The 24117-nt window shown below is 38.2% G+C and overlaps 2 protein-coding genes across 2 annotated transcripts; one reads left to right on the forward strand and one right to left on the reverse strand.

Moving 5' to 3' along the window:
* The first annotated feature begins 7419 nt into the window (after positions 1 to 7419).
* On the forward strand, positions 7420 to 10390 carry hey1 (hes-related family bHLH transcription factor with YRPW motif 1). The gene is made up of 5 exons (XM_056250062.1): positions 7420 to 7588; positions 7889 to 7964; positions 8080 to 8163; positions 8729 to 8810; positions 9487 to 10390. The coding sequence occupies exons 1-5, from the start codon at positions 7503 to 7505 to the stop codon at positions 10119 to 10121; spliced, it is 963 nt and encodes a 320-aa protein (XP_056106037.1). The 5' UTR covers positions 7420 to 7502; the 3' UTR covers positions 10122 to 10390.
* A 4830-nt stretch (positions 10391 to 15220) lies between these two features.
* Positions 15221 to 22239, reverse strand: stmn2b (stathmin 2b). The gene is made up of 5 exons (XM_056250078.1): positions 21977 to 22239; positions 17009 to 17104; positions 16480 to 16655; positions 16201 to 16392; positions 15221 to 15446 (listed from the first exon to the last, which is right to left on the reverse strand). Exons 1-5 carry the CDS (start codon positions 21993 to 21995, stop codon positions 15387 to 15389), a joined length of 543 nt encoding a protein of 180 aa, XP_056106053.1. The 5' UTR covers positions 21996 to 22239; the 3' UTR covers positions 15221 to 15386.
* Between the last annotated feature and the right edge of the window lie 1878 nt (positions 22240 to 24117).

A 24117-nucleotide genomic window follows, 5' to 3' on the forward strand; every position in this document is an offset into this window, starting at 1 on the left:
TCAGCTAAAACGCATGCGCAGGTTATTACTTCCTGAACAAGTGCGCACCCGAGTCTGTGTTGCTTTTACATTAACGCGAACCGCAGCACGGTTCGAGTGAAACCGAACTCAGACCACCTCCTCCAGGTAGTCTTGGGTTCGGTACCCCAGTGCGCACCTAGGTCCGCATGACAGCATTCACATTAGCAATTTTTCATGCGAACCGTGCCCCGTTCGAACTAAACTGCCAGTGTGAAAGCACCCTTAAAAACTTGTCAACTTATTCTACTAACCCTAACCCTAACTTAAAGGGGTGGTTGATTATGATTTCACTTTTCTATATTTAGTTAGTGTGTAATGTTGCTGTTTGAGCATAAACAACATCTGCAACGATCAAAGTTCAAAGCAAAGGGAGATATTTTCTTTTAAAGAAATGGCTTTTTAAGGACTACAACAAACGGCTGGTAGGGACTACACCACATTCCTCCCGGGTTAGTGACATCACCAACCCTAAAATTTACATAAACCCCGCCCCCGGAACACGATTTATAGATTATCAAGACAGAAAATGCTAATCAATGACTAGAAGATAGATAACTACACATAAGCTACATAAATTCATCAACTAACCATTCAGAAATGTTGTCTACGTGTTGTCACTTCTTCTTGAGTCTCTCCATCTTTCTGACTCCGGTTTGAACATAAAAGGCTAAAAGTTGTTGAAATTTTCATTGCATGTCTGTGTGAGGTAAAAGGACCAAGCTGTTGAAGCTCCGCCCTCTGTGCAGGGAGAAGCAGCTCATTTGCATTTAAAGGGACACACACAAAAAACAGTGTGTTTTTGCTCATCCACAAAAAGTGACAACTTTAACATGCTATATAAAAATATCTGTGGGGTATTTTGAGCTAAAACTTCACATACACACTCAGACCAGAGATTTATTTTACATCTTGTGAAAAGGGAATTATGCAACCCCTTTAACAGTCTACTAATACTAATGAGAGTTGACTTAGTTGCAAATTAATGAGAGTTAGTTGACTATAGTTCGTAAAATGTCTAGTGGACTATTGAAATAAAGTGAAACCATTTATTTTTGATTTTATTAAATTTAATGAATTGCTTACATTCAAATTCAATTTACAATTGTGCAAAAATTCAGGATCTGATTAGGAGACACCCCAAAACCAAAGGCATTTGGCATCACTGACGTCAAACCTTGTGCAATGTTTCTTTATGCTCCCTTTACAATGCATTTGTTTCTCAAACGTTATCATAATACTTGAACCAACATTATCACACTTTTTATGATTCGAGGCTTAACATTCATTGCGCCTATGGGACACTGCAGCATGAACGTTCTCCTAAACTTCTCTTTCAGTGTTTCCACAGAAAAAATAAAGTCAAACAGGTTTGGAACGCCATAATGACAGAATTTTAATTTTGGATGAACAAACCCTTTAAACTCAAACATTTCAGCCCATGACATATATCTGTACCCGGAGTCATGTGAAAACTCAACGTGATGTAAAAATAGCACATTTCCAGAGTTCCCACAACTCTACTTTCAGTCATAACAAGGGCAGAGAGTGGCCAATGTTTCATCTTGCTACTCAGCATTACAGGAACTTCTGAGCCAAGGTTTCGGAGGCTAGTGGGAGCAGTGAGAGCGAAACCCCAGTGTTTGTGTAACTGAAGCAGTGGGACCTTTAGAAAACAGACTGTCAGAACTGAGCAGTGGCAGTGGAGCAGCCTGTCACGTTAATGACTGCATAAACACTAATCAGACTATCTAAATCTTACCTTCACGACCTCTTTAGGCTCACACGTCACTCAAAACTCCTCACGCACAACCCATTAGCCTAACAAAGAGTGTGAGTTTTAGCAAAAGGTAAACTTAGGCCAGGTTTCTCACTATCACAAACTAAATCTTATACTGAAACAACACTCTGTAGAGTCAGTTGAGAAAGTTTCCTGGTTTGTGCTATTTCCAATGGCCAAGTGAAATGTACTGTATTGCAAACGGAGACATTAAACCTGTCTATACCTGTCAAATGCAAAAAAAAACACAATCAGCAGAGTAAGATCACATTACGTGTGATCTCTGCATGGAAACTGGGTAAATCTCATTGCTTTAAGATGTCAAGCACTTAGTCTGTGACCACTGACAGTCCCGTGATGTTTATGAGACAAGTGTGACCCCGCAGCTGCTGTCAGTGATCAAACATCAGGTCAAACACTTGCACTGGTAAATAAGCAGACTTGTGTGTGTGTGTGTGTGTGTGTGTGTGTGTGTGTGTTGAAGATATCTGGAGAAACCATAGATTGTATTGACAACACCTGCCCAGTCAATTTAAAGGAGTGAGAGCCAGAAAATGGTGCCTGTATGGGCGAATAAGAAAAAAGTCGGTCATATTTCACGCTATACTCTTCTTCTTTCTTTTTCTTCTCCTCCTACTTCTTCTTCTTCTAAAGAGAGTGATACAAAAAGAAACGAGCGGTCCAAGACATTAGTTGCCAGAGACAGTGCACAAATATTCAGTTCAGTGGAATACTTGAATCTGATTGGCCAATTGCAGTATTCTGCGATTACGTATTTTTGTACACAAACAGACACAGACACACACACACTGGCCAATGCAACCAGAATCAAGTATTCCAGAAAGCCGAATAATAAATACTTTTTCTTACTTACTTGCTTTATCCTATGCTGGGATTTCAATATTATTATTTTTTTTTTCTTTCTTTTTTTTTCACTTTTATCATTGTTTTTATTTTTTACAGTACACAATATTGAAACTTAGGCTGTTTTTAGGTCATTTAAATATGTTTGATAGGAGGAATGTGGTTAATAGGAATGTACTCAAATGCTTAATTGAAAATACTGCAAAGATTTGAATAGTACTGGGCTTCTTTAAACAAGAAATTCTTCTCTTAGCTTCACTTGTGTCTGTCCTGTGTGCGATTACTCCTCCTCATCATACTTTCCCCTGTCAGGTTTCACTCCCTCTGTAGTTCCAGACAGACAGAGACGGGTGGCGGGCCGGTCCGCAGCATGGGGCTTTTTCCGGTTGCGTCTGCTGCCCTGCTGCTGGCCCTGAGAGATTGATTTCACGGCTCAGGCAGGCCCTAGAGATCCCAACTCACACTGCTGTCAAACAGCCTGCCCTATGACCCCCTGCATTACGCAGGTCACGGGGCGGCGCTCTCCCAGGCTGCCCGCACAAAGGCAAATATGCTGCCATTTTGTCAGGCCAAAGGTCAACTACTCGCATGTTTTGATCACTGGTAACTTTATCAAATTAGAAACTACAGAAGTGAGAAGTACTCACAAGGCTGTGTATGTGTGTGTGTGTGTGGGGGGGGGGTGTCTGCCAGCACAGATACATGTGTCTGAATGTGTCTGTTGAGACCTGAAATCTAGTGTTTCCCAAGCTTTTTTTGTCTCATGTACCCACACAGACCAGTAATACTGAAGTTAAAAAAAAATCCACATGCAGAAGGAGTTATACATTTAATATGAACCACATATGATAAGAATAATTCATATTTAAATCATATTGACTTTTGTATCCTTAGCACAGTTGGATATATTGTTGAGATCACTTCAGAGGAGACCCGCAACTATTTTTCTCAGTAGAAAGATGCAGTAGACTCCAAAAGCCTTTTTTTGCCTTCTATTTAATATCATGTCTAGGAGAAACTTTAAAAAAATCTTGTTTTTTTTAATAATTGAAAGAAATACAATTATTTTATACCAATTATTTTTTGTAGTACATTTTTAGTTTTGTCCACATAATATATACACTATATACTGTACAATTTAAAAGTTTGGGGTTGTTGTTTTTTATGTTTTTGAAAGAAGTCTCTTATGCTCACTAAGGCTGCATTTATTTAATCATAAATAAAGTAAAAACACTAATAATGTGAAATGTTATTACAAATTCAAAAAAACAGTTTTCTATTTTTATATAGGCCTATTATAAAATGTCATTTATTTGTTCCTGTGATGGCAACCCTGATTTTTTATCAGCCATTACTCCAGTCTTTAGTGTCACATGATCTTACAGAAATCATTCTAATATGCTGATGAGAAACATTTCTAATTATTTTGAAAACAGTTGTGCTATTTAATATTTGTGTGGAAACTGTGATACTTTTTTCAGGATTCTTTCTATGATTTAAAAGTTCAAAAGAGCAGCATTTATTTGAAATACAAATCTTTTGCACCATTATAAATGTCTTCACTGTCACTTTTGATCAATTTAATACATCCATGCTGAATAAAGGTATTTTTAAATAATGGTATTATTACTTTTTTAAAATATATTTCTTTGGTGCATTTTACAATCTGTCTGTCAAAGCTTTGCTATTTCTTACTCTCTCTCACTCACACACACACACACACACACACACACACACACACACACACACACACACACACACACACACACACACACACTTCTAAATATGTAGACAGGAGATGAAAGCTTGAGAGTTCAGAGACCCTTTTCCACCCGGACCTCAGTCCCGTGGCTGATGTGTTCATGTGGATGACCACCCACCTCGAGTCACTCCACGACTTAAAACACATAATTACGAGCAACTGCGTTACATGTGCGATCACAGCTTGAGCCAATATCAACCTCATATCAACGACCAAAGAATCCATCAAAAATCTTTCATCACACACCTAAAAATGACTTGGTTTAAAAATAACACACCCCATCAGGATTTAACAGCCATTACTAACTCTAAATCTCAACCTAACAAAATAGCTAAGTCATCAAAGCAGCCTTGTTCCAATACTTAGGGAGACAATAAGGGTGAAACCGCTTAATCTTGTATACTAAGTTTGGATACAAAGAGCTGAGATAACACAAGGCTATTGGAGAAAAGGACACAAATATGGGAGGAGACATCCGACAGATCATCATTCTGTAAAAAAAAAACACATACGGTGCATTTATCGTAATTTCACTGGATATGGAAGAGGAAAGGTCTTGCAATGCTCAGGGGTCAAAGTTGGATGACTTCAAAAGCATCTTTGCCACTCGGAAGAGAGTATAATCCGTCTCTGTGTGTGTACACACACACAGGCACACTCCCACAAACATGCGCAAATGGCACAATGCAAGGTGTCACATGTATCTTAGAGAATTAAGCTCCACTTCCTCTCTCAGTGAGAGAAACAAAGCCGCTCTTCCTCTTCTGTGCGGACTGAATGCATTGCTATTTATAAACAATAACATGTCCCCCTGCTGCTCCTCCTGAGGAGGACAGGATTGTTTAACACATTGTTTCAGGGACCTGAACATCTGTCTGCGCAAGACGCACGACGCCACGGCACAGCATGAGGCAGCGGTGGCCAGACAGTCTGCAGCGATGCGATCACAGACCTGTTGCCCTCTCTTCTCAAATGACTGTAGAACATAAAGCAAGGAATACAAGCTTGTTTTGTGGTGCAATAGAAACATTGATGCTGATAAATGAGCTGTGATCCTCCAAATAGGCTGAGACATAACTCCTAAAAAGCAGCGTGTCCATTTTAAACCATCGTCTGCCCTCCTTGTGGGTAGACTAGGCTTCTTGGCATGGACATAAAGAGTCTGAAATGAAAACATGGCGACATGGAGACCCACTCGGAGGAGCAAAAACCTCAAGCTTGGAATGAGAAGAGGCTCTGGCATGCTTTGTGGGGGGAAATACTGTTGTGTTGTGGGCCCACACCTTCAAAAGGGAGCACTAATCACAACATGTGATGAGACACAAGAACAAAGACAAACGTCAGGAGAAAATAACAGCGTGGGAAACCTCTGTGAACTTGAGTTACAGCGACAAAAAGAGCCACCCCCATCCCCAAGCACATAGAAAAACACACATACGCGTACAAACACGACGGCCCGTGGTCCACCCCGCTGCCACCCCTCTCCGAGGAAGTTCATCCATGCCGTCGGGCCGAAGCTGGTAGCAATAACAACATGAAATCAGCCAAAGAGCTTCCTCTCATTCATGTATGCAGAACCGATGACAATTAAGCATGATGTGCACGGGCTGATAAGGATCCAGCTGCGGCATATCAGCCAGAAGCACACATCAGCGTGAACTTGCTCCGTTCTATTGATTAGGAGCTCTTCTGATGCTCTTGCAAGTCAATAGGGGTCAATATATGATGGTTTTCATGTTAGTATGATTTTTTTTTAATTAACCTGTGATTTAGTTAGAAGTCTGTGACTGACAGAATGATATTTTTAATGTTGCAGATATTTGTTGCAAAAATACAGAAGACTTTAATTGAATTTGAAATTAAATTTGAACATAGATCCAGATATATAATTTGAATTAAGGGGTTATGCATTATGTGAATATATATATATATATATATATATATATATATTAGGTTAAAATAAATGGAAATAGAAAATGAGGATATAAAAGCTATAATGTAGGCTATAATGATTATACAATAATTGGGGAAAAATTGGGAAAGTTTTTTAACTGGAATATAGCATATTTACATTATGATTTCTATTTTAATAATATGTAGCCTATGTTGTATATATATATATATATATATATATATATATATATATATATATATATATATATATAAGTTATATAATGGAAATAGAAACGTAGCCTATATGGCCTAATGGAATTATATAAAGACTTATTAAAAAAACTATTAACTATTTGAATTCTTGTATTTTTATTAATTTATATTGTAAATTTTATTTATTTTATGTGTATTTTATGCTAATATGTTTTAAGTACAAAATGCTGTCAAAATGCTAGGCAAAGTATATCAGTATATATAATTATTATTACATTAAAATATTAGAATAATATAATATGCACAAGCTAATTGCCAGTGGAAACCCCTCGGGTTATTGCTGTGTAGCCTACTTGTTGTGCATGGTCTGTTTTAATTGCAGTGCACCTTTGGGAATGCCGTCAAAGAAGGTACATGTTTGAGGCTCATCGAGTAGCCTACATTTAGACTTGGTAGCTTCCTCGTACACACTGCACTCCTTCGGATGAGTTAGTATTAGATTACAGGTTCACACGCTCACTCGCAGACCGCCCGTCGCCCCAACCAATTGCCCCATTCATTCCAGCGCCGGAGACGGCCGTCGCCCCTGATTGGTTATCAGCGTTCTGCTAAGAAACTTTCCCACGGCTTGCGCGTGCTGACAGCCGGCCAGCCACTCCTTTCAGCTGGGCTAGACAACACAAGCACCGGCGGAACCCGGGGGCGGAGCTCCGCTCTCACGGACGAACATTCTATTGGCCCTTTGTTAAGCGTATTCGAAAATAGGGGTGGGGCTACACTGGGACGTTGACAACCGACATGCCACTCAACCCCACACTTGTTCGCTGATTGGCTATCCACGAGCTCAGCCACGCCTGTCTTGGCGAGCTGCGGAGTTGAAATGATACCGTGGGAAAGCTTGTCGGTTCATACGGATGAACTTCAGTCTCACCTGACACACGCTGAGGATACGCTCTGAAATACTATCGAAAAATGAAGAGAAATCACGATTTCAGCTCCTCGGATAGTGAGCTCGATGAGAATATCGAAGTGGAGAAGGAGAGTGCTGACGAAAATGCGTAAGTTAGCTATGATTTATTTGAGTCGTCTTGCTTATTTTTGAGTTAGTAGGCTAATGAAACGTTTAACTTGCGACCAAATGAAGAAAACAACCATACGACTCAATGTGCGCACATTGAATTTGAATCGCACACAAAATTAAGATTAATAATTCTAAATCACATGTCTGTCAACAGAATTAGCCTATGTGGAATATTAGCTAGAAAATCTTTTCCTTTAGATGTTGGTCAGGATCATATTTCATGATAAAAATAAAATGTATTGTGTTCGTGTTCTTATGCATATTTTTTTTTTTAAAGCGGTGTGAATTCTCCACTCGGATCAATGTCACCATCCACAACCTCTCAAGTGCAAGCGAGGAAACGTCGCAGAGGGGTAAGAGCGTTTTTCTTTGAAAAGTCCTGAAAACTGAATCTGCAAAGCTTAATAAATGACTTTAATGTCCTCAAATGGCTGTTAATAATGATGATTTGACACTCTGTTTGGACAGATCATAGAGAAGCGCCGTAGGGACCGGATAAATAACAGTCTGTCTGAGCTGCGCAGACTGGTGCCCAGCGCGTTTGAGAAACAGGTGAGTGTCAATCAACACCTGACTCACATCTCAGAGTCAGGCCACTGCAATCAAATGTCTAGTGTAAACTGTCTAGATTTTATACATAAGTCTCTTTACGGGATTCAATTCGTGAAAAAGTCCTGAAATGTTGACAAGAGTGGTTTAGTCCTGTATTAATATTTTATTAAAAAGATTTTGTTTTTAAATATTATTATTAATATTTCATATAAACTTCAGAGTGGCATAACCAACATGCAGGATGCAACTTTTGTTGTCATGGCACAAGAAAACCTTAAAAACGAAGAGGACTCATCGAGATCCTTAAGATTTGTCTATCAAAGTCATTCAATTTTTTATATATATATTAATATATATCCCAATTTTGGGGCTTTTTGTGAAAAGGTATACATTTTCCCAGAATGAAACCAAAACAAGAACTTGGCACATGTGTTTTAAAATCGATAAAAAAAAAAAAAGTATTTCCTCTTTATCATCTCAGACAGTCTTATTTGTCATTGAGCCATACAGTATACATTTATAATCTTATCACTTAACTCATCAACACATCTGTTCTTGTTCTCAGGGCTCTGCTAAACTAGAAAAAGCAGAAATTTTGCAGATGACGGTAGATCATTTAAAGATGCTTCATGCAGCTGGAGGAAAAGGTAAGGTTTTTTCGCACTAGCATTTATTTGAAAGAAAATACACTTGAAAGTTGCTGCCTTAAATTTTGAAGTACAATCAACTTGAATGTTTAAGTTATTTCAAATTAAATTACATTAAACTGACTTTTAAAAAAATGTGTAGAATCTTGTATAACTTAAAAAAAGGTTGAAAATTGCTTAACTTATTTTGATGAGTTAAAGCAGTGTAAAAACATATGTTGTCACAACTTATTAATTATATAATTTTTACAGTGTATTTAAATTACAAATATAATGCTTGTTATAACAAAATGTTTGACCGCGTCTTTAACATTAACCATTGCTCTTTTATGCGTTATGATATTTTCAAACGATTTAGTAATAATGAAAGTTTTTATAAAGTCTTACCAAAAAATATTGCCAGGTTTAATGTTGTGTGTAATCCTTCATTATGAGATCATCCAATGTTTGGGAATCTGCTCAAAGAAATTCCCTGAAAATAATTACTAACCCAGACTGAAACAGGACAAACTAGATGTGTAAAGAGTCTTTTAATCTCGGTTGTTTATCTAGTGTCATTTCGGTTTCACTCTCAGCCCCTCCCAGTGTGGTCTATTAACTGCACAGTGTTTCCTGTCATGAAATGTAATCATTATCAGATTAGATCACTCACCAGCTCTCGTTCACTCTCACACAGGTTACTTTGATGCTCACGCGCTGGCCATGGATTACCGCGGGCTGGGTTTCCGCGAGTGTCTGGCAGAGACGGCGCGTTACCTCAGTATCATCGAGGGCCTGGACAACACCGACCCCCTCCGCATCCGCCTGGTTTCACACCTGAACAGTTACGCCTCCCAGAGAGAAGCTCATTCGGGTTTGGGCCACTTGGCGTGGGGCTCCGCATTCGGGACGCCGCCCGGCCACCTGGCCCACCACCTCCTCCTGCAACAACAGCAGGGGGCGCCACTCCCACGCAGCACCAGCAGCCCTCCATCCTCGAATTCGTCATCGCCCTCCTCCTCCTCATCTTCATCCGCTGCCTCCACAGAGCCTCACGCCCCCAGCAGGCTGACCGGGCCGGGGATTAGCGAGGCAGGGCAGACGGGACCGCTGAGGGTGCCGCCCGGTACCTCCCTGCCCCCTGGCCTCACACCACCGACTACATCCAAGCTTTCTCCGCCCCTCCTGACGTCACTTTCAAGCCTGTCAGCATTTCCCTTCCCGCTGAGCGCATTTCCTCTGCTGTCCCCGAGTTCGCTGGGCCCCGCGACTCCCTCCAGCAGCCTGGGGAAGCCCTATAGGCCCTGGAGCATGGAAATAGGAGCCTTCTGAACTCTGCAAAAACATGAACGCTGTGGACAGACAGTCAGTTAGAAATGACTTTTTTCTGTAACATCTGACTATTTCAAAGAGATGGACACAACCGCAGAATTCCTCTCTGTACAAAGGGAAAGAGCGAATACAGGACCGATGTACTTACTCGAATGACCCTGTCTTTTGAAATTGTCCCGTCTCAGGTCGAGCAGAAATAAGATCTAGAGATGATCGGGTTCTCGCACATCAGTTCAGATGTGGAGAAGTGCATGCTAGAGAGAGCGAGAGAGAGAGAGAGAGAGAGAGAGAGAGATGTTGGCTGTTAATGGAGTTTAACTCAAAACAGATTTAATTGTATAAAGATAATAAAGGAACGATTTGATAACATGATGTGATATACTTGCATCTTCTCCTCCAGAGTAAAAGGCAGGATTTTTCAGAGAATGATCTTTCAAATTAGATTTTCTTTGGGGAAAATTGTTCAGCATTTCTTTGATTTTAGAAAATAATATGCAATGAAGTTGAGGTTTTCCAACTTTCCATCTGCACATATACAAAACCTATGCAACTGAACCTGTATTCCTCAGCTGAGTATACGTTCTTTTTTTTTATAAAGATTTAAGTCTTTTTGGTCAGCGACCTGCAGTGTGTGTTTATTTGTTTAAAATGTAATGAATTTGTTGTTTGCAGGGATGGACCACTGGTACACCTTTACGGAGACAATCTAAATAGACAATCTCTCAGAACTGCACTAATGTAATTGTAGCAAAGGCACTGTTAGGTTTGTTAATAGCAGAATTGAGCGCTTACAGGCATGTTCACCCCTTCATGCCCCAAATCATCTCTCTCTCTCTCTCTCTCTCTCTCTCTCCTCTCTCTCTCTCTCTCTCTCTCTCTCTCTCTCTTCTCTCTCTCTCTCTCTCTCTCTCTCTCTCTCTCTCTCTCTCTCTCTCTCTCTCTCTCTCTCTCTCTCTCTCTCTCTCTCTCTCTCTCTCTCTCTCTCCTCTCTCTCTCTCTCTCTCTCTCTCTCTCTCTCTCTCTCTTAGTTAACTGTAATTTGGAAAACCAGATCGTTTTTTTATGGTAATAGGGAATTTGCACTGGCAAATCAGATAAGATTAGGGGAATAGATAGTACTGGAAGAGATGCCTGTCCCTCACTAACCTGTGTGACTTTCCTGTAATAAAATGATACATGTAGCTAATAACCCTGGATTTGTGTGCTCATGTTATGATTTTTTATATTGTCATAGACACATTAAATACTGCGAATGCACAATATATTAATTGGTACCATAAGAGCATATTAGAGATTTTTGGTTTTGCATGCTCATTTCTTCTATTTTTTACATTTATATTACCTTATGCCTTCATCTAACTCTTAATTAAAATGAATCTTTAAAACACTAATGTAATAAAAAACGCTAAAAGTAATTTTCAACAAACCTTTAAAATTAATATTTATTTTTCATACTGTACATTATAAAGCTATCATGGCTAAATGTAATTGTTTTAATTTTTTGTTTTATTTTTAAATTATTTTAGATTTATTTAGAAACATTTTATAATTAATATAATATATATATATGATATAATTTAAATATTGCCATAACATGCCAATAATTATAAGCTATCTATTTTGCAAAAAGTAGGCTACATTATAATGTTATGATGCCTAAATTCAGTTTTAGCATTTAAATTGATTGGTTTGTGTGTATTATTTTCAATCAATGTTATATTTATTTGGATACATTTTAAAATGAATATAATTATAATATTATATCATTTAAATATTGGCCATAATAGGAAAATACTGATCAACTATTCATTTTTCATACTGTACATTTTAATGTTATGATGCCTAAATTCAGTTTTAACATTTAAACTGATTGTTTTTTTTTATTTACATTTATTTAGATACATTTTATTAATATAATTATAATATAACTTTAATTACTGGCCATAAAATTCGAATAATTATCAACTTATTGATATCAGTCGGAAATTTTAAATGGGTGCATTCCTAATCAAAATAATAATGACATATTTTTGTAACAAAATGACCATTTTTACTGACATCTACATCGAAACGTCTTTTAGGACAAATCTCGCAGTGTGATAAAAACATTAAACAGTCACAGTAAACTGCATTCATACATGTTTATCGTCCAGATTTGTTGGCGTGCTTGAAATGTTCCAGTCACCCCTCTCTCACACAGGTGGATATAAATAAATAGGCCTTACATGTGATTTAATGCTTTGGGGAAGAATAGTTCCTTTCATGGCGCTGCAGATTTCTATAGGGTTGAACCAGTGCCTGTATGCGTGCGTTTTGAACTGATATCAAACACGGCCCAGGGGCCTCTCTGTGGCCTCTCTATGTATCCAGGAAGCCATTAACAGCCAAGGGATATCCTGGACAATGGCAGCCTGGCTGGCCTGGACTGCACAGGGAGGAAAGAGAGAGGTACAGAACGAGAAGAGAGGGAACAAGAGAGAAGGAGAAGTAGGAGGAGAGGGCCGCACAGTGCAGCTTTGTCCCAAAGCAATCACAGCAGCTCACTGAGCTCCTGGTGTGGAGCACTCCCACGCCACCACGGGTACTATACTGCCAGCCAAACCCGTAAAACAGATTCCCACCTACACACAGCACACTGCCAACACACTTCTTTATTTCTCCAGCTGCCTTTAAATGTATTTTCAGAGGCTTTATCACATGTTTTTTCCCCTCATTCCCCCTGGAGGTGATGGTTGGATTCCCGAAAACTGGCATATTAAGTAGATACTATAGCAGTAATGGCTAGGCTGGGAATAGCATACCACCCATACTATTTATGCAGAATGCAAATTGTCTACATCCATAAAACACCTGGATGACCTATGATTTGCCCGAAAAATGCTGTATACAGCAGAGCATACTGTGTATCCCAAACCACGAAATGCTTGATGAATGGACCAGAAATAATTTGTAGTTATTTTTATCTTGCTACTTTACATTCCCGACTCATTATTTGATTGAATTACCAACAGTACAGTTTGTAGTTTGCAAAAAAAAATGGTTGCAAAATGATTGTGTCCAAGATGAGCAAGATGAATACTTATTCATAAACTATGTTTTAAGAAATATTAGGCAGTACTGTACGCTGTGCTGTGTAGTATGCAAAACGGAAATACTAAATGGAAATGGAATACTAACTTTACTGTATACCTTTTTGTATGTTATATATAAATAAGTAATTATTCGATGATAAATGTTTAAAGTAGTATCCCTGCTAACAAAAACATGTTCTGACGTTTAGCTAACGTTCACAATAAGTTATGAAAACTAAAACGTTTCAGGGGAGAAAAAAACATTCCATGAATGATATTAAATTAAATTTTGTGTGTTTTTTTTTAGAACATTATTAAAGACCAGATAATTTTAAACAAATGTTCTAATGTTACTGGAGAGAGAACGTTGAGAGAACCTTGCCAGAAGTAGAACTTTCCATGTTAGCTGGGATGCGACAACAATGCCACGTTACAAATTTTGTCACGTGAGCCCATCACTTGTTTTTAATGTTTATTCACGTTTGGGGTAAAATATCAACATTTGGCAACCTGATCAAATAATGAGGAAAGTAACATTTTAAAATTAGCGACTGATAGGCTATATTAGGCTATTACTAATTAGCCTACCTCTTTCAGTTCATCCTGCTTTATCAAGTGGAAGGTCAAGTCGAACACACGTACTGCACTTAAGATGCATAATAAAACAAACTATATTGCATACTGCACATTTTGAAAGCAAATTTAGTGGATAATATACGGGAAGTTTTTTGCATAAAAAATTATGGTATGCTATTGCGAGTTAAAGCATGTTTTCTTGCTACGTCATTTATCGCCACCTGTTGGAAAACTAGGGTATTACACATTGTTATTTCTCGCATTACGTTAATCACGTTTTTTGTGCCCTGCCTACAACATAGTTGTTAAATTTGAAATCGAATTTTGTATTTATGTTAATGTATGTTGTATGAAATAAAAACAGACCCAAAGACAGATATTGTCATTCCAAGAAACCCAAGCCTTTATTCACCACAGCTTGCTCCCAAAGTTACATGTGAAGGGAATAAAACACACAGCTGGAAGAGAAATATGAGGGTGGGCACTGGGCAGGTTTGTGACATTAAAGCAATAGCTATGGCACATTATAACACCGTCTACCCACACTGCTCTTGACACACACACACACACTTACACACATCATCATCTTGCAATGTCCATTTTATTACCAGATATCAACCTGAAAATCTTTCAAGAATTAGAATGGGAGAACTTCAGTACACGTGATTATCAAGAAATCAAGGTTAACTTGATGTTATGCTGTCAGTATAAATGCAACCCAGACTATGGTCAAACTAGGGTCAAGAGACGTCGCATGATTTCGGCGTGGCTCAAACCGCAGCTCCTCTTGAGCAACATGTCATTTTTTACTAAATCATGCTGACCGGGTCCATATAAGTGTGTGTGTGTGTGTGTGTCTGTCTGTTTTGTGACTACATACCAGATGGATGTATAAAGAAAGAGCAAGAGATTCTTGTAAATGCTATGTTAGTGACCGTTTAGAGCTGTGTGTACTGTTCTGTACTGTACTGTGGCGGCTTTTACTCTCTCCACATGGACATAGAGACACTAACATGATCATTGGGTTTAGAGAAGACGTTGCAAATGTCAGCTAGCCAGCAAACTCACAAACACCAAAGCCTGGTACAAGAGAAACTGTAGCAGATCTGAGAGAGAGAGAGAGAGAGAGAGAGAGAGAGAGAGAGAGAGAGAGAGAGAGAGAGAGAGAGAGAGAGAGAGAGAGAGAGAGAGAGAGAGAGAGAGAGAGAGGAAACAGGTACATCCACTAAAAGATAAGAATACAGAGAGAGAAACTTATAAAATGGCACACCGCAATACTTTTCATCGTCTCATATAAAACAAATAGGAAGTATTTACAAAAAAAAACACACCCACTTTGACTGGTTTCGAATTGATCAAAAACATTTTTTTTCTTTTTCTGGACTAATGATGTTCCTTTTCTCTTATGGACTATATGGGGGAGGATGCTGTTGGTGAGAGGGGCAGGGTTGATTCTTTTGGCCTGGGCGGGGCGGGGCAGGGGGGTGGGGTGCCAGAGGCTCTTTTCTACACAGGGCTGCGGTGGCAGGGGGGAGAGGGGGTCTCTCTGGGGACGGGAGGTCGCAGGTATGGGGAGAGGGGGGTGGGGTGATCGGACGGTGGGTGTAGAGAGATGTGCTCATGCTGTCAACTCTTCCATCAGCTCTTTGTTTCTGCGCACCACCTGAGCGTGCTTCTCCTGAAAGCACATAGAGAAATAACACAGGATATTTATCAGCAGTTTATGGCTTAAAGTTGATATAATGTTGATAAAAATGAATAAAATACCATTCTTGTTTTTTAAAATGCCTTTTGAAGTACTCTTTTACTGTACTGAAGTACTCTTTTATTGTACTGTAGTGCCCTCTTGTGACAGAGAATCAGATTAGATTAGATTTGTACTTTTCTGAAGAAAAATTTGAGTTTTGATGCTGCCATGATGCTCGTGTGGGTGGTTGGCTGTATTTTTTAGGGTGTTTTTGGTGGTTGTTTACAATAGCCCCAATCAAAAGAGCCCACATTCAAGTCTCTATGATATTCTAGTATCTATATATGACTCTGGCTCCTCCTTCAATGTAAGTCTGAGGATGGTTTGCTATAGTTTTATCTTCTTTTCAAGATATGGAACTTTTGTGGGACAAATTATGCATTTAAAAAATGTTTCTTGAGCACCAAATCAGCATATTAGAATGTTTTCTGAAGGATCATGTGACACTGAAGACTGGAGGAATGATGCTGAAAATTCAGCTTTGATCACAGGAATATATTAAATTTAAAAATATATGTTAAAATGGGCAACAGTTATTTTAAATTGTAATAATTTTGAGTGTATTTATGTTTAAATACAGTAAATGCAGCCTTGGTGAGCATATGTGACTTCTTTCAAAAACATAAAGAAATCGTACTGATCCCAAAATTTTGAACGGTAGTGTAAGTTATATTAAAGTCCTGACCTTCTCATGCAGCCGTTCCAGCATGGCTGCAAGGTAGGCCTCACGGTTCTCCTTGATCTGTTCCATCTTCATGATGAGTTTCTCCTCTGCCATCCTGCTGAAGTTGCTGTTCTCCTCCATGGCTTTCAGCAGGACGTCCCGCTCATGATCACGTTTCTCAGCCAGAGCCCTCAGGACTTGAGCCTCCTGGGACTGGAATAAAACATGGCAAAAAAAATGGCAAACATAATACAGATATATACAGTACAGATACATTATAAAAATAAATAGGTCACTCACTCTCCTCCTGTCCTCTGCGGCCTCCAGCTTCTTCTGGATGTCCTCCAGAGACATGTCCCTCTTTTTAGGAGGTGAAGTGATGCTGTAGCCCCCGTCAGCCGTGGGAGAGGGTGGCTTCAGGATGACCTCAAAGGCCTGGCCAGAAGCTCGCTTGTTAATGGGCTTAACCTCCATGTCTGAGCATGCAAGACACAAAATGAAATAGATGTTGTTTAGAAACTGCAGTATGTCTGGCAGCAAATATCCATCTACACATTGGTAGGGTTTGAGCATCCGGATCCATGCAATAAAATGCACAAACTGCCTTCTGCTTGTGAAATGAGCTTGTATAACTTTGTTATACAGCCATCCTAAACATTTATCAGACATTTATTGATCTATATTAGCTGTTAAGATAATAAATGTGTAGTGCTGCTGGTACACATACAGGCCAATAAAAAAATAGATTATAAAGATCAAACAGAATGAGGTCTATAAAGCACAGCACATTATTGTATCTCATTACTGGTATTATATTTTCATTTCCTACCTTCAAACTCGCTCATGAGGTTCTTGCGTGCCTCTGGGTAGAGACAGGAGCAGATGAGGGAGACGAGGGAAAGCTCCTTCATCTTCTCTTTGTATGCTGCAGAGACACATCAAACAAAAGTATTGACCCAGATTCTCTCTCGCTGTTTTATGAATGATTATTCGAAACTGCATCAGCAATGTTGCAGAAAATAACCCAAATCATCTAGGTTTTCATCCAGGGGTAAACTGACTGATATAAAATATATTTTTTAACACAATAAGTAGTAGTGATATGTAGAATATATCTATATATCTATCTGGGGAGAGAGAAACGATAAATATAAAATAAAATTTATATTAAATTTTTACTATTATTATTATTATTGTGTGTGTGTGTGTGTGTGTGTGTGAGAGAGAGAGAGAGAGAGAGAGAGAGAGAGAGAGAGAGAGAGAGAGAGAGATTGTGTGTGTTGGGAAAAGCTATTATTGAATATAATACATCTACACTCAGGGGTCCACTGACTTTATAAAAGTAAAATATTAAATTAATTATATTTAATTATACATAAAATTAGATTTATCTTACATTCATTTGTTAATTTGTATACACACACATGTAAATATATATTAAAGAAATGAATATATATATATTAGATTATTATTGTAAATTGAAATGTATGTAGCCTATTATATATCCTAATTATTTACATTGTATATTAATATAATAATGTTTGATGCTTTTATTATTAAGTTTTTATGCTGTATTATGTATATATATATATATATATACATTTTTTTTTGTTTAAGTATTATGTTAAAAATGTGATATTTTCATTGTAGAGGTTGGGGTTCTGGGTGGGGGGTTCCTGAGTCCAAAAACGATGATAAACCCTCATAAAAAAATATTTAACAGTACTGCCAATGTTTTCATTTGTGCTTTCTAGGAAATACCAGCAGCATGTCCTCACATGCTCTGGTTTCCTACAAGACAATGTTCCCCACAAGATCCACCCATCCCCCATCGCCCAACCATCAGCGTTACATTATTTATTAAAATCCATTTTTACTCTGACTACTGAGGGTGTGTGAGGGGAGTGAGTCGGCAAGACCAGAGAAGACACGAGGCGAGACAGATTTCCAGATGGCTTTTTATGATGACAAGACCTAGATCCGAACGCAATAATTCCTCTACTTCAGAATCATTTTTATTTTTCAGCATTTAATGCTTAAGTGCAAACAAGTCTAATCTGCCTAAATCAATAAACACATCAGTATGGCAGATGCTACATGAAACATATTAATGTATCTGATTTTCCTTGAACACACAAGACAGCATTTATCAAAGCCAGTGCATTTGAGTTATAAATCAATGTCTTGACAGCAGTGCTGTGTTGATGTTATCAAACCGTGCATGCTTGGGTTTCTCCAGCCAGATATGGCTGCTATCATGCTTTCCAGAACCAACCTACTTTCATCACTCTTCGCCCAGAGGAGGATGGAAAAATCTGATCAACTCCCTCTCGCTCCCTGACGAGTTTATTAATCCTTCACAAACAGAGGATGGAGAAAACTGGGAAGGGAAGAAGGGGAGAGAATCACTGTGTTCACTCCCGCTAGGATTAAAAGCCCTCAGGCAGGTTGCTTTTGGTGTAGGTGGCTTTAATTAGTAATTACTGGAGCAAACCATTTCTTCCGGTAAATTGAGGGGGTGGCAATGGACCAAAGTAAGCATTTCTCTTCTGCTGTCTAGTCAGAGTGAGATAAGGACGATAGACAGCTCACTGAAGCAAGTAATTCAGGTCAGCCGGCTGGTGAGCAGGTGAAAGGGATCTCACACAGACGGATGAACCTGTGTGCAATACTGTGAGCTAATCTAGAGATTTTGCCGGAAAACATCAGATGGTTTGTAATTAGAAAAGAGTAGACACAGTAGCCACACCTTAGGCTTGAGCTGTAGCTATTGTGGCCACTGGTCAAAAAAGACATTGATTATTGACATAATGGGTGGTCTTTGTAAACCCAACATTATGGGGAAAAAATGTCCCCACAAAGATGATAATATCCGAAATCCTTGTCCTTGTTGGGGTGTTTTTTGGTCGCCATCAGGAAAATGGCTTATCATGTTTTTTTTTTGAAAATGTAAAAATGCAGAAAGGTTTATGGAAGGTTTAGAGTTAGGGATGAAATATACAATTTGTAGAGTATATAAAGCATTGTGTCTCTGGAATGTCCCATAAAGCATGAAAACATTTTTGTTTTTCTATGCATTTTTTGCATATAGCCTAATGAAACGTGTAGCTGTAGTTGGCTTCTATTGTCAAATAATTTGTCAGATAAATACTTTGTTCTTTGTTCTAGTATTTTGTTCTTCCCTCATATTTAAAATATTTAAAACATATAAAATGTTTTGATGGTTCAATCAAACCTTAAAATCATTAAAAACAGATATCCCCTCCGGACATCACTTTTGCCACTACTATATATATATATATATATATATATATACACACACATGTTGAAATGTATGACATATAACTTTATATAAGATAATATGATACAAATTTTATACTGTAAAGTATTTTTTTTTACATGAAGTAATTCTAATTCTCTGTAGCCTATTTTGTCCTGTCTGATATATCATTCCATGCATTACAGTTATACAGACCAAGCACTGCATTTGTAACATTAGGTAGAAAAAAAAGTGCATTACTCAAAATTTGCCATCAGGATCTACGGCCCAGTGGACAAACGAAAAGTCCTTTGTGTGGTTTGGTTTGTTTGATAATGCATCAGCATGCCCACCCTGGAAATCAATAATGGCTCCTCCCATCTCTCTCATTCTCTCTCACACATATGCTCTGTCCACTGAAGCTGGACAAATGCCTTTCAATGTTCAATAGTGATCATCATTACATCTGTTCACAGTAAAACCACTTCATTTTAATCCGTAAAACAGACCTGAGTCCTTTTGAAACTTTTAAATAAAATGACCACGGCAATATGGCAATATATAGGGTATATATGTGTATGCAATGTAATATATTTATCATATGGTTCACATTAAAACCTAAAAATAATTTATCTTAAAAAGCAATGGCCCCACCCGACTGCGGAGCATTGCTGAATGTGTATGTTTGAACTTCCTGTTAGGTTACCGATAAATGGGGCTTGATTGGATTAGTCATACTGCTTTCACATATCCAGTAATCTTAAATGATAAACGTGCATGGTGGGGGTTACATGAGGAGATCTTTAAAGTAGATAAGACAAAGACAGGCACCTGGCAGCTCAGTTTTGATCAATGATATGCGATTCTGACAGGTAAAAATGATATTGTTGCCAATTATCCAATTGTTACTGTAATTAAAATGCCTAATTAAAAGTATAATTAAATAAGCCATGCTTTTAAATTAGTCTTAATGAGAGAGCTGGTTTCTGGCTAATTTTCTTATTTTCATCTGGTGTATGGTGCAGACAAACGCACCAAGGTCTTTCTGCAGGCTCTTTTAAGCCCTATAAATATTCCAAGTGTATTGATTATATTGATTGACATGTTCTTTCTCATTAGCGGAAGGAATCCCACAGGCATTTGTCAGGCCATTTATTGTGTGTTCTGTGAAATGAAATGAAATGAAATATCCTTAAGACAATACCCCATGTAATTGCATTGCATGGTAGGATTAAGTGTACATTACTGGTATTCCACAAAACAGATGTCTCTCCAACATTTCAAGTGACATGACAGCTATGAGACATTCACCCTCAGTCCAACAGTGCCCTGCCCTGCAGGCGCCTCAAAATGATGCGATAAAGCCGACTCACACCTTGTCTATGGTATGCCCCAGTTTGGCCGCCTACAACATAATCCAGAATCACAACAGCACTGAGACATGCTTACTGGCGAGACGACTTTAGCCCTGACACACTTCCATTTAAAACATCAATCATCTGATACTGCAATCTGCCTCTCATATGCCGCTAGTAATGGTGTGAACGAAAGGATGCACATACAAATCCACAATTACACATTAAAAACTTGTTTAATCATCAAGAAGGTGTTTTTATAATGAAATAATGTTAAATAATGACATGTGCTGGCAGACTGTATGTCACAAGAATATATTAAAGGTGTGACAACAGATTCTTATTTACCAATTATAAGGTAATATAAAAATGCCAGTGAGTAGTTTTTTGATAAACCCACCAGAGTCCCCAAATCAGTGCAAAACACTGAAATTAAACTAATTAATTTATTATTTCTGATAATTTCCCAAAATTAAGGAATTCAGTGTATACTGTATAATAAACATCCCTGCGTGGATAAAAACAACAGTTTGCAATAAGCTATTCAGTTTGCAATTCAGTAACTACCATGTCGTATTTCACTATTACGGCTTTGTTTGACAATAAATATAGGCTACCATCCACACCTAGCTAATTTAATGAAAAAGGATAGAAATATCGTATATAGAGGATGTCCTCTATAACTGTTCCGAGTTAGGCATTGTCAGGTTTTATTGGATTTTCTGAAGGCTAAAACACAGAGCTGGATCTTGGGTGGGGTCCTTCTGCATTATGCTGGAGATATGAGCCGGCAGGTGCAGTGTCACCATAAGAAAATCCGTTTATGTCTTTAAAAACATGTTACAGTATATTTTAAAAGAAGTGTGCTCTATATCAACACAATTTAATGCTTTTTGTAATTTATAAAGTACCCTCTTTTTCTATGTAAAGGTGAGTAGGCAGCCTGGGTGCACCCAAAACGCACAGCCATATTTGAAAATAAAACAGCATGGGGGTGTTAAGAGAAAGCACATTTATTTATCTAAGAAATAACCCAGACAGTAATTGAAAACGTTTATTTTTTTAGCTAAAGGACTTTTGTTTCTCCTGCATCAGAATCTTTTGTGCGCGCGACAGCATCTCTCAGCATCCTGCATCAAAGAGACATGAACCGGCGAACAAAATGAAGGAAGGTTTGTCTTACCGATAGCAGTTTTGGCCATGGCTGGGGTTGTTGCGGTGACTGGTGCGTCTCAGCTCTGTTTCGGTGGCGAGGAACTGGTTCGCTTCGATAAGGCACTGAGTCAGCAGAATGGCACTCTGAGGGAAAGAGTGCGCGAGAGCAGCTTCGGGAATTATGAGCGTGCGTGTGTTCAATCAGATTGGCTGCTGTTGTCCCTTCACGCGCAGCTCTAAGTGAAAGGCTGTCGCGCGCTCGCTCTAATGTACCGGAGGATGTCAACGGTGAGGAGCTTACAAGGTGACTAATTGAGTCTCCCCCCTTTCTCAGAAATGGTGCAGACCGTTCATGCACAGCGCTCATTGATTTATTCATTTTAGCCTACTATGAAAGACGGTGGTAACAGGAAACGTTGGTAACTTGCATTTATGGCATTTCATACAGTAAACTAGCACCACTGATAATCTCGGATGGATTGTAATGGCTGTCTTCTGCCATCACTGATTGATGGAAGCTCTGTCTTATAACGGTCACATGTAGGCCTATACATGATTAGATATGCTACGCACTTGTATTTTAGAATACATTTTACATTCATATAATGGCCGTAGGACCGGCAAAGCAGCACTGGGACACAAGTGCCCCTCCCAGCACTATCAAGGCTCCCTTAGATTAAATGGGTGATGTGATGTTCCTCGATAATAGTTTGTCAATTTAGTTATTGCAAAAATATTTAATTTCCCTCTTTAAATTATTACAGTGACTCTGGAACATCAAAATATGTTTAGAAATATTTAATCAATGTATTTTGCAAATCTATTTAGCAGATTGAATACATTAATGAATGAATGAATGAATGAATGAATGAATGTATGTATTACTTTCAGGTTGCAGACAGGCCTATGAAATGACAGCATAAACAAATGACAATAGCACGAAATGTATTGACAGTATTATAAACATCAGTAAGCTTTGGTGTAATACAAATATAAGTGCATTGAAGAAATACAAAATATGCTCATGTAGTCATTCAGCCATGATGTATCACTACATCAACATGCACATCCAGTTCAGCTCCCATTAGAAATGCACATGGCTTGCAAGCATCAATTATGAAGGAAGCGAAGTCTGCACAATAAATAATAAAAGTTCTGCTGTCTGAACAAATCGGTTTAGAAATTGGACAGCATAAAGTGAAGGACTACAATGGTTGCATCAGGCTATAGAGGAGACCCCTATATCTCACAGTGTGGTCATAGATTAAATAATCCCTTGATCAAATTGGCATTTCAGAGCAATCCTGCAGTCTCTTGATTGAAATAACAATATACTTATATCTACATGTTTTCATTGTTATTTTTCATTGCTTCTAAACTGAAGCCTAAATTCTTTATGGATCCGATAGCCAGGCTAGGCTACTACTATCTATCAGACATGTCAGCTCAGGGTCACGCCTAAACATTCACGATCAAGATGCAATGCATTATCATTTTCAACCACTAGGTGGCAATAGATCCTTAATTAAAGAAAAATTATAGCCAAACATTTCAACTTGAGAAATCTCTTAAGACAAAACAAATCTGTATGTTAAGAGGGAAAATTGATTTATCAGTGCAGTACTAATCTTAAAGCTGCTGCTGGCTATGTTGAATTACCTAAACATTAAAAGCACATAGGCAATGAACCGTTTATCTGGAGTCATTCATTAATCAAAATAATGTATGTCCTTGATGAATTTAAAATGAGTTTTAGTTATGCTTGAATGACACTTCTGTTTAAAGACTGCATAGTTTTCAGATATGGTCAGTAGGAAAATTGATTTTAAGAGCAGTGAGAGGATTGTTGTAAATGTGAGAGTTTAATTAAAATTCATGGTTATGCATTAACTAGAGAACTGAGTCAAACTGGGGATCTATTATGTTTCAGCAATGGTCAAGAATGTACTGTACTCATAAAACCAATAAGCAGTGAAAGAGGCGACAGCTCTGAGAAAATAAATCCTACACAAATCTCTTTTAAAACCAGTTGCCTTCAGGAAAAATGTCACACTATATTGCACATGGCTGTGCTTTATTACTGCTAAAGCTGAATAATAATTTATATAGCCTGATTATTAATTCATTTATGACAGCTAAATTACAACATTTGCAACTATCAAAGCTATT

Source organism: Rhinichthys klamathensis, unplaced genomic scaffold (genome assembly GCF_029890125.1).
Source record: "Rhinichthys klamathensis goyatoka isolate OS25496 unplaced genomic scaffold, OSU_Roscu_1.1 h1tg000067l_1, whole genome shotgun sequence".
NCBI lineage: Eukaryota > Metazoa > Chordata > Actinopteri > Cypriniformes > Leuciscidae > Rhinichthys > Rhinichthys klamathensis.

Coding starts and splice junctions, on each gene's coding strand:
- stmn2b (XM_056250078.1), bottom strand. Junction 16,656..17,008: donor CCTCATGAGCGAGTTTGAAG/GTAGGAAATGAA, acceptor TTGCATGCTCAG/ACATGGAGGTTAAGCCCATT. Junction 16,393..16,479: donor CCGCAGAGGACAGGAGGAGA/GTGAGTGACCTA, acceptor GTTTTATTCCAG/TCCCAGGAGGCTCAAGTCCT.
- hey1 (XM_056250062.1), top strand. CDS start 7,503: ATGAAGAGAAATCACGATTTCAGCTCCTCGGATAGTGAGCTCGATGAG. Junction 7,589..7,888: donor GAGAGTGCTGACGAAAATGC/GTAAGTTAGCTA, acceptor TTTTTTTTAAAG/CGGTGTGAATTCTCCACTCG. Junction 7,965..8,079: donor CGAGGAAACGTCGCAGAGGG/GTAAGAGCGTTT, acceptor CTGTTTGGACAG/ATCATAGAGAAGCGCCGTAG.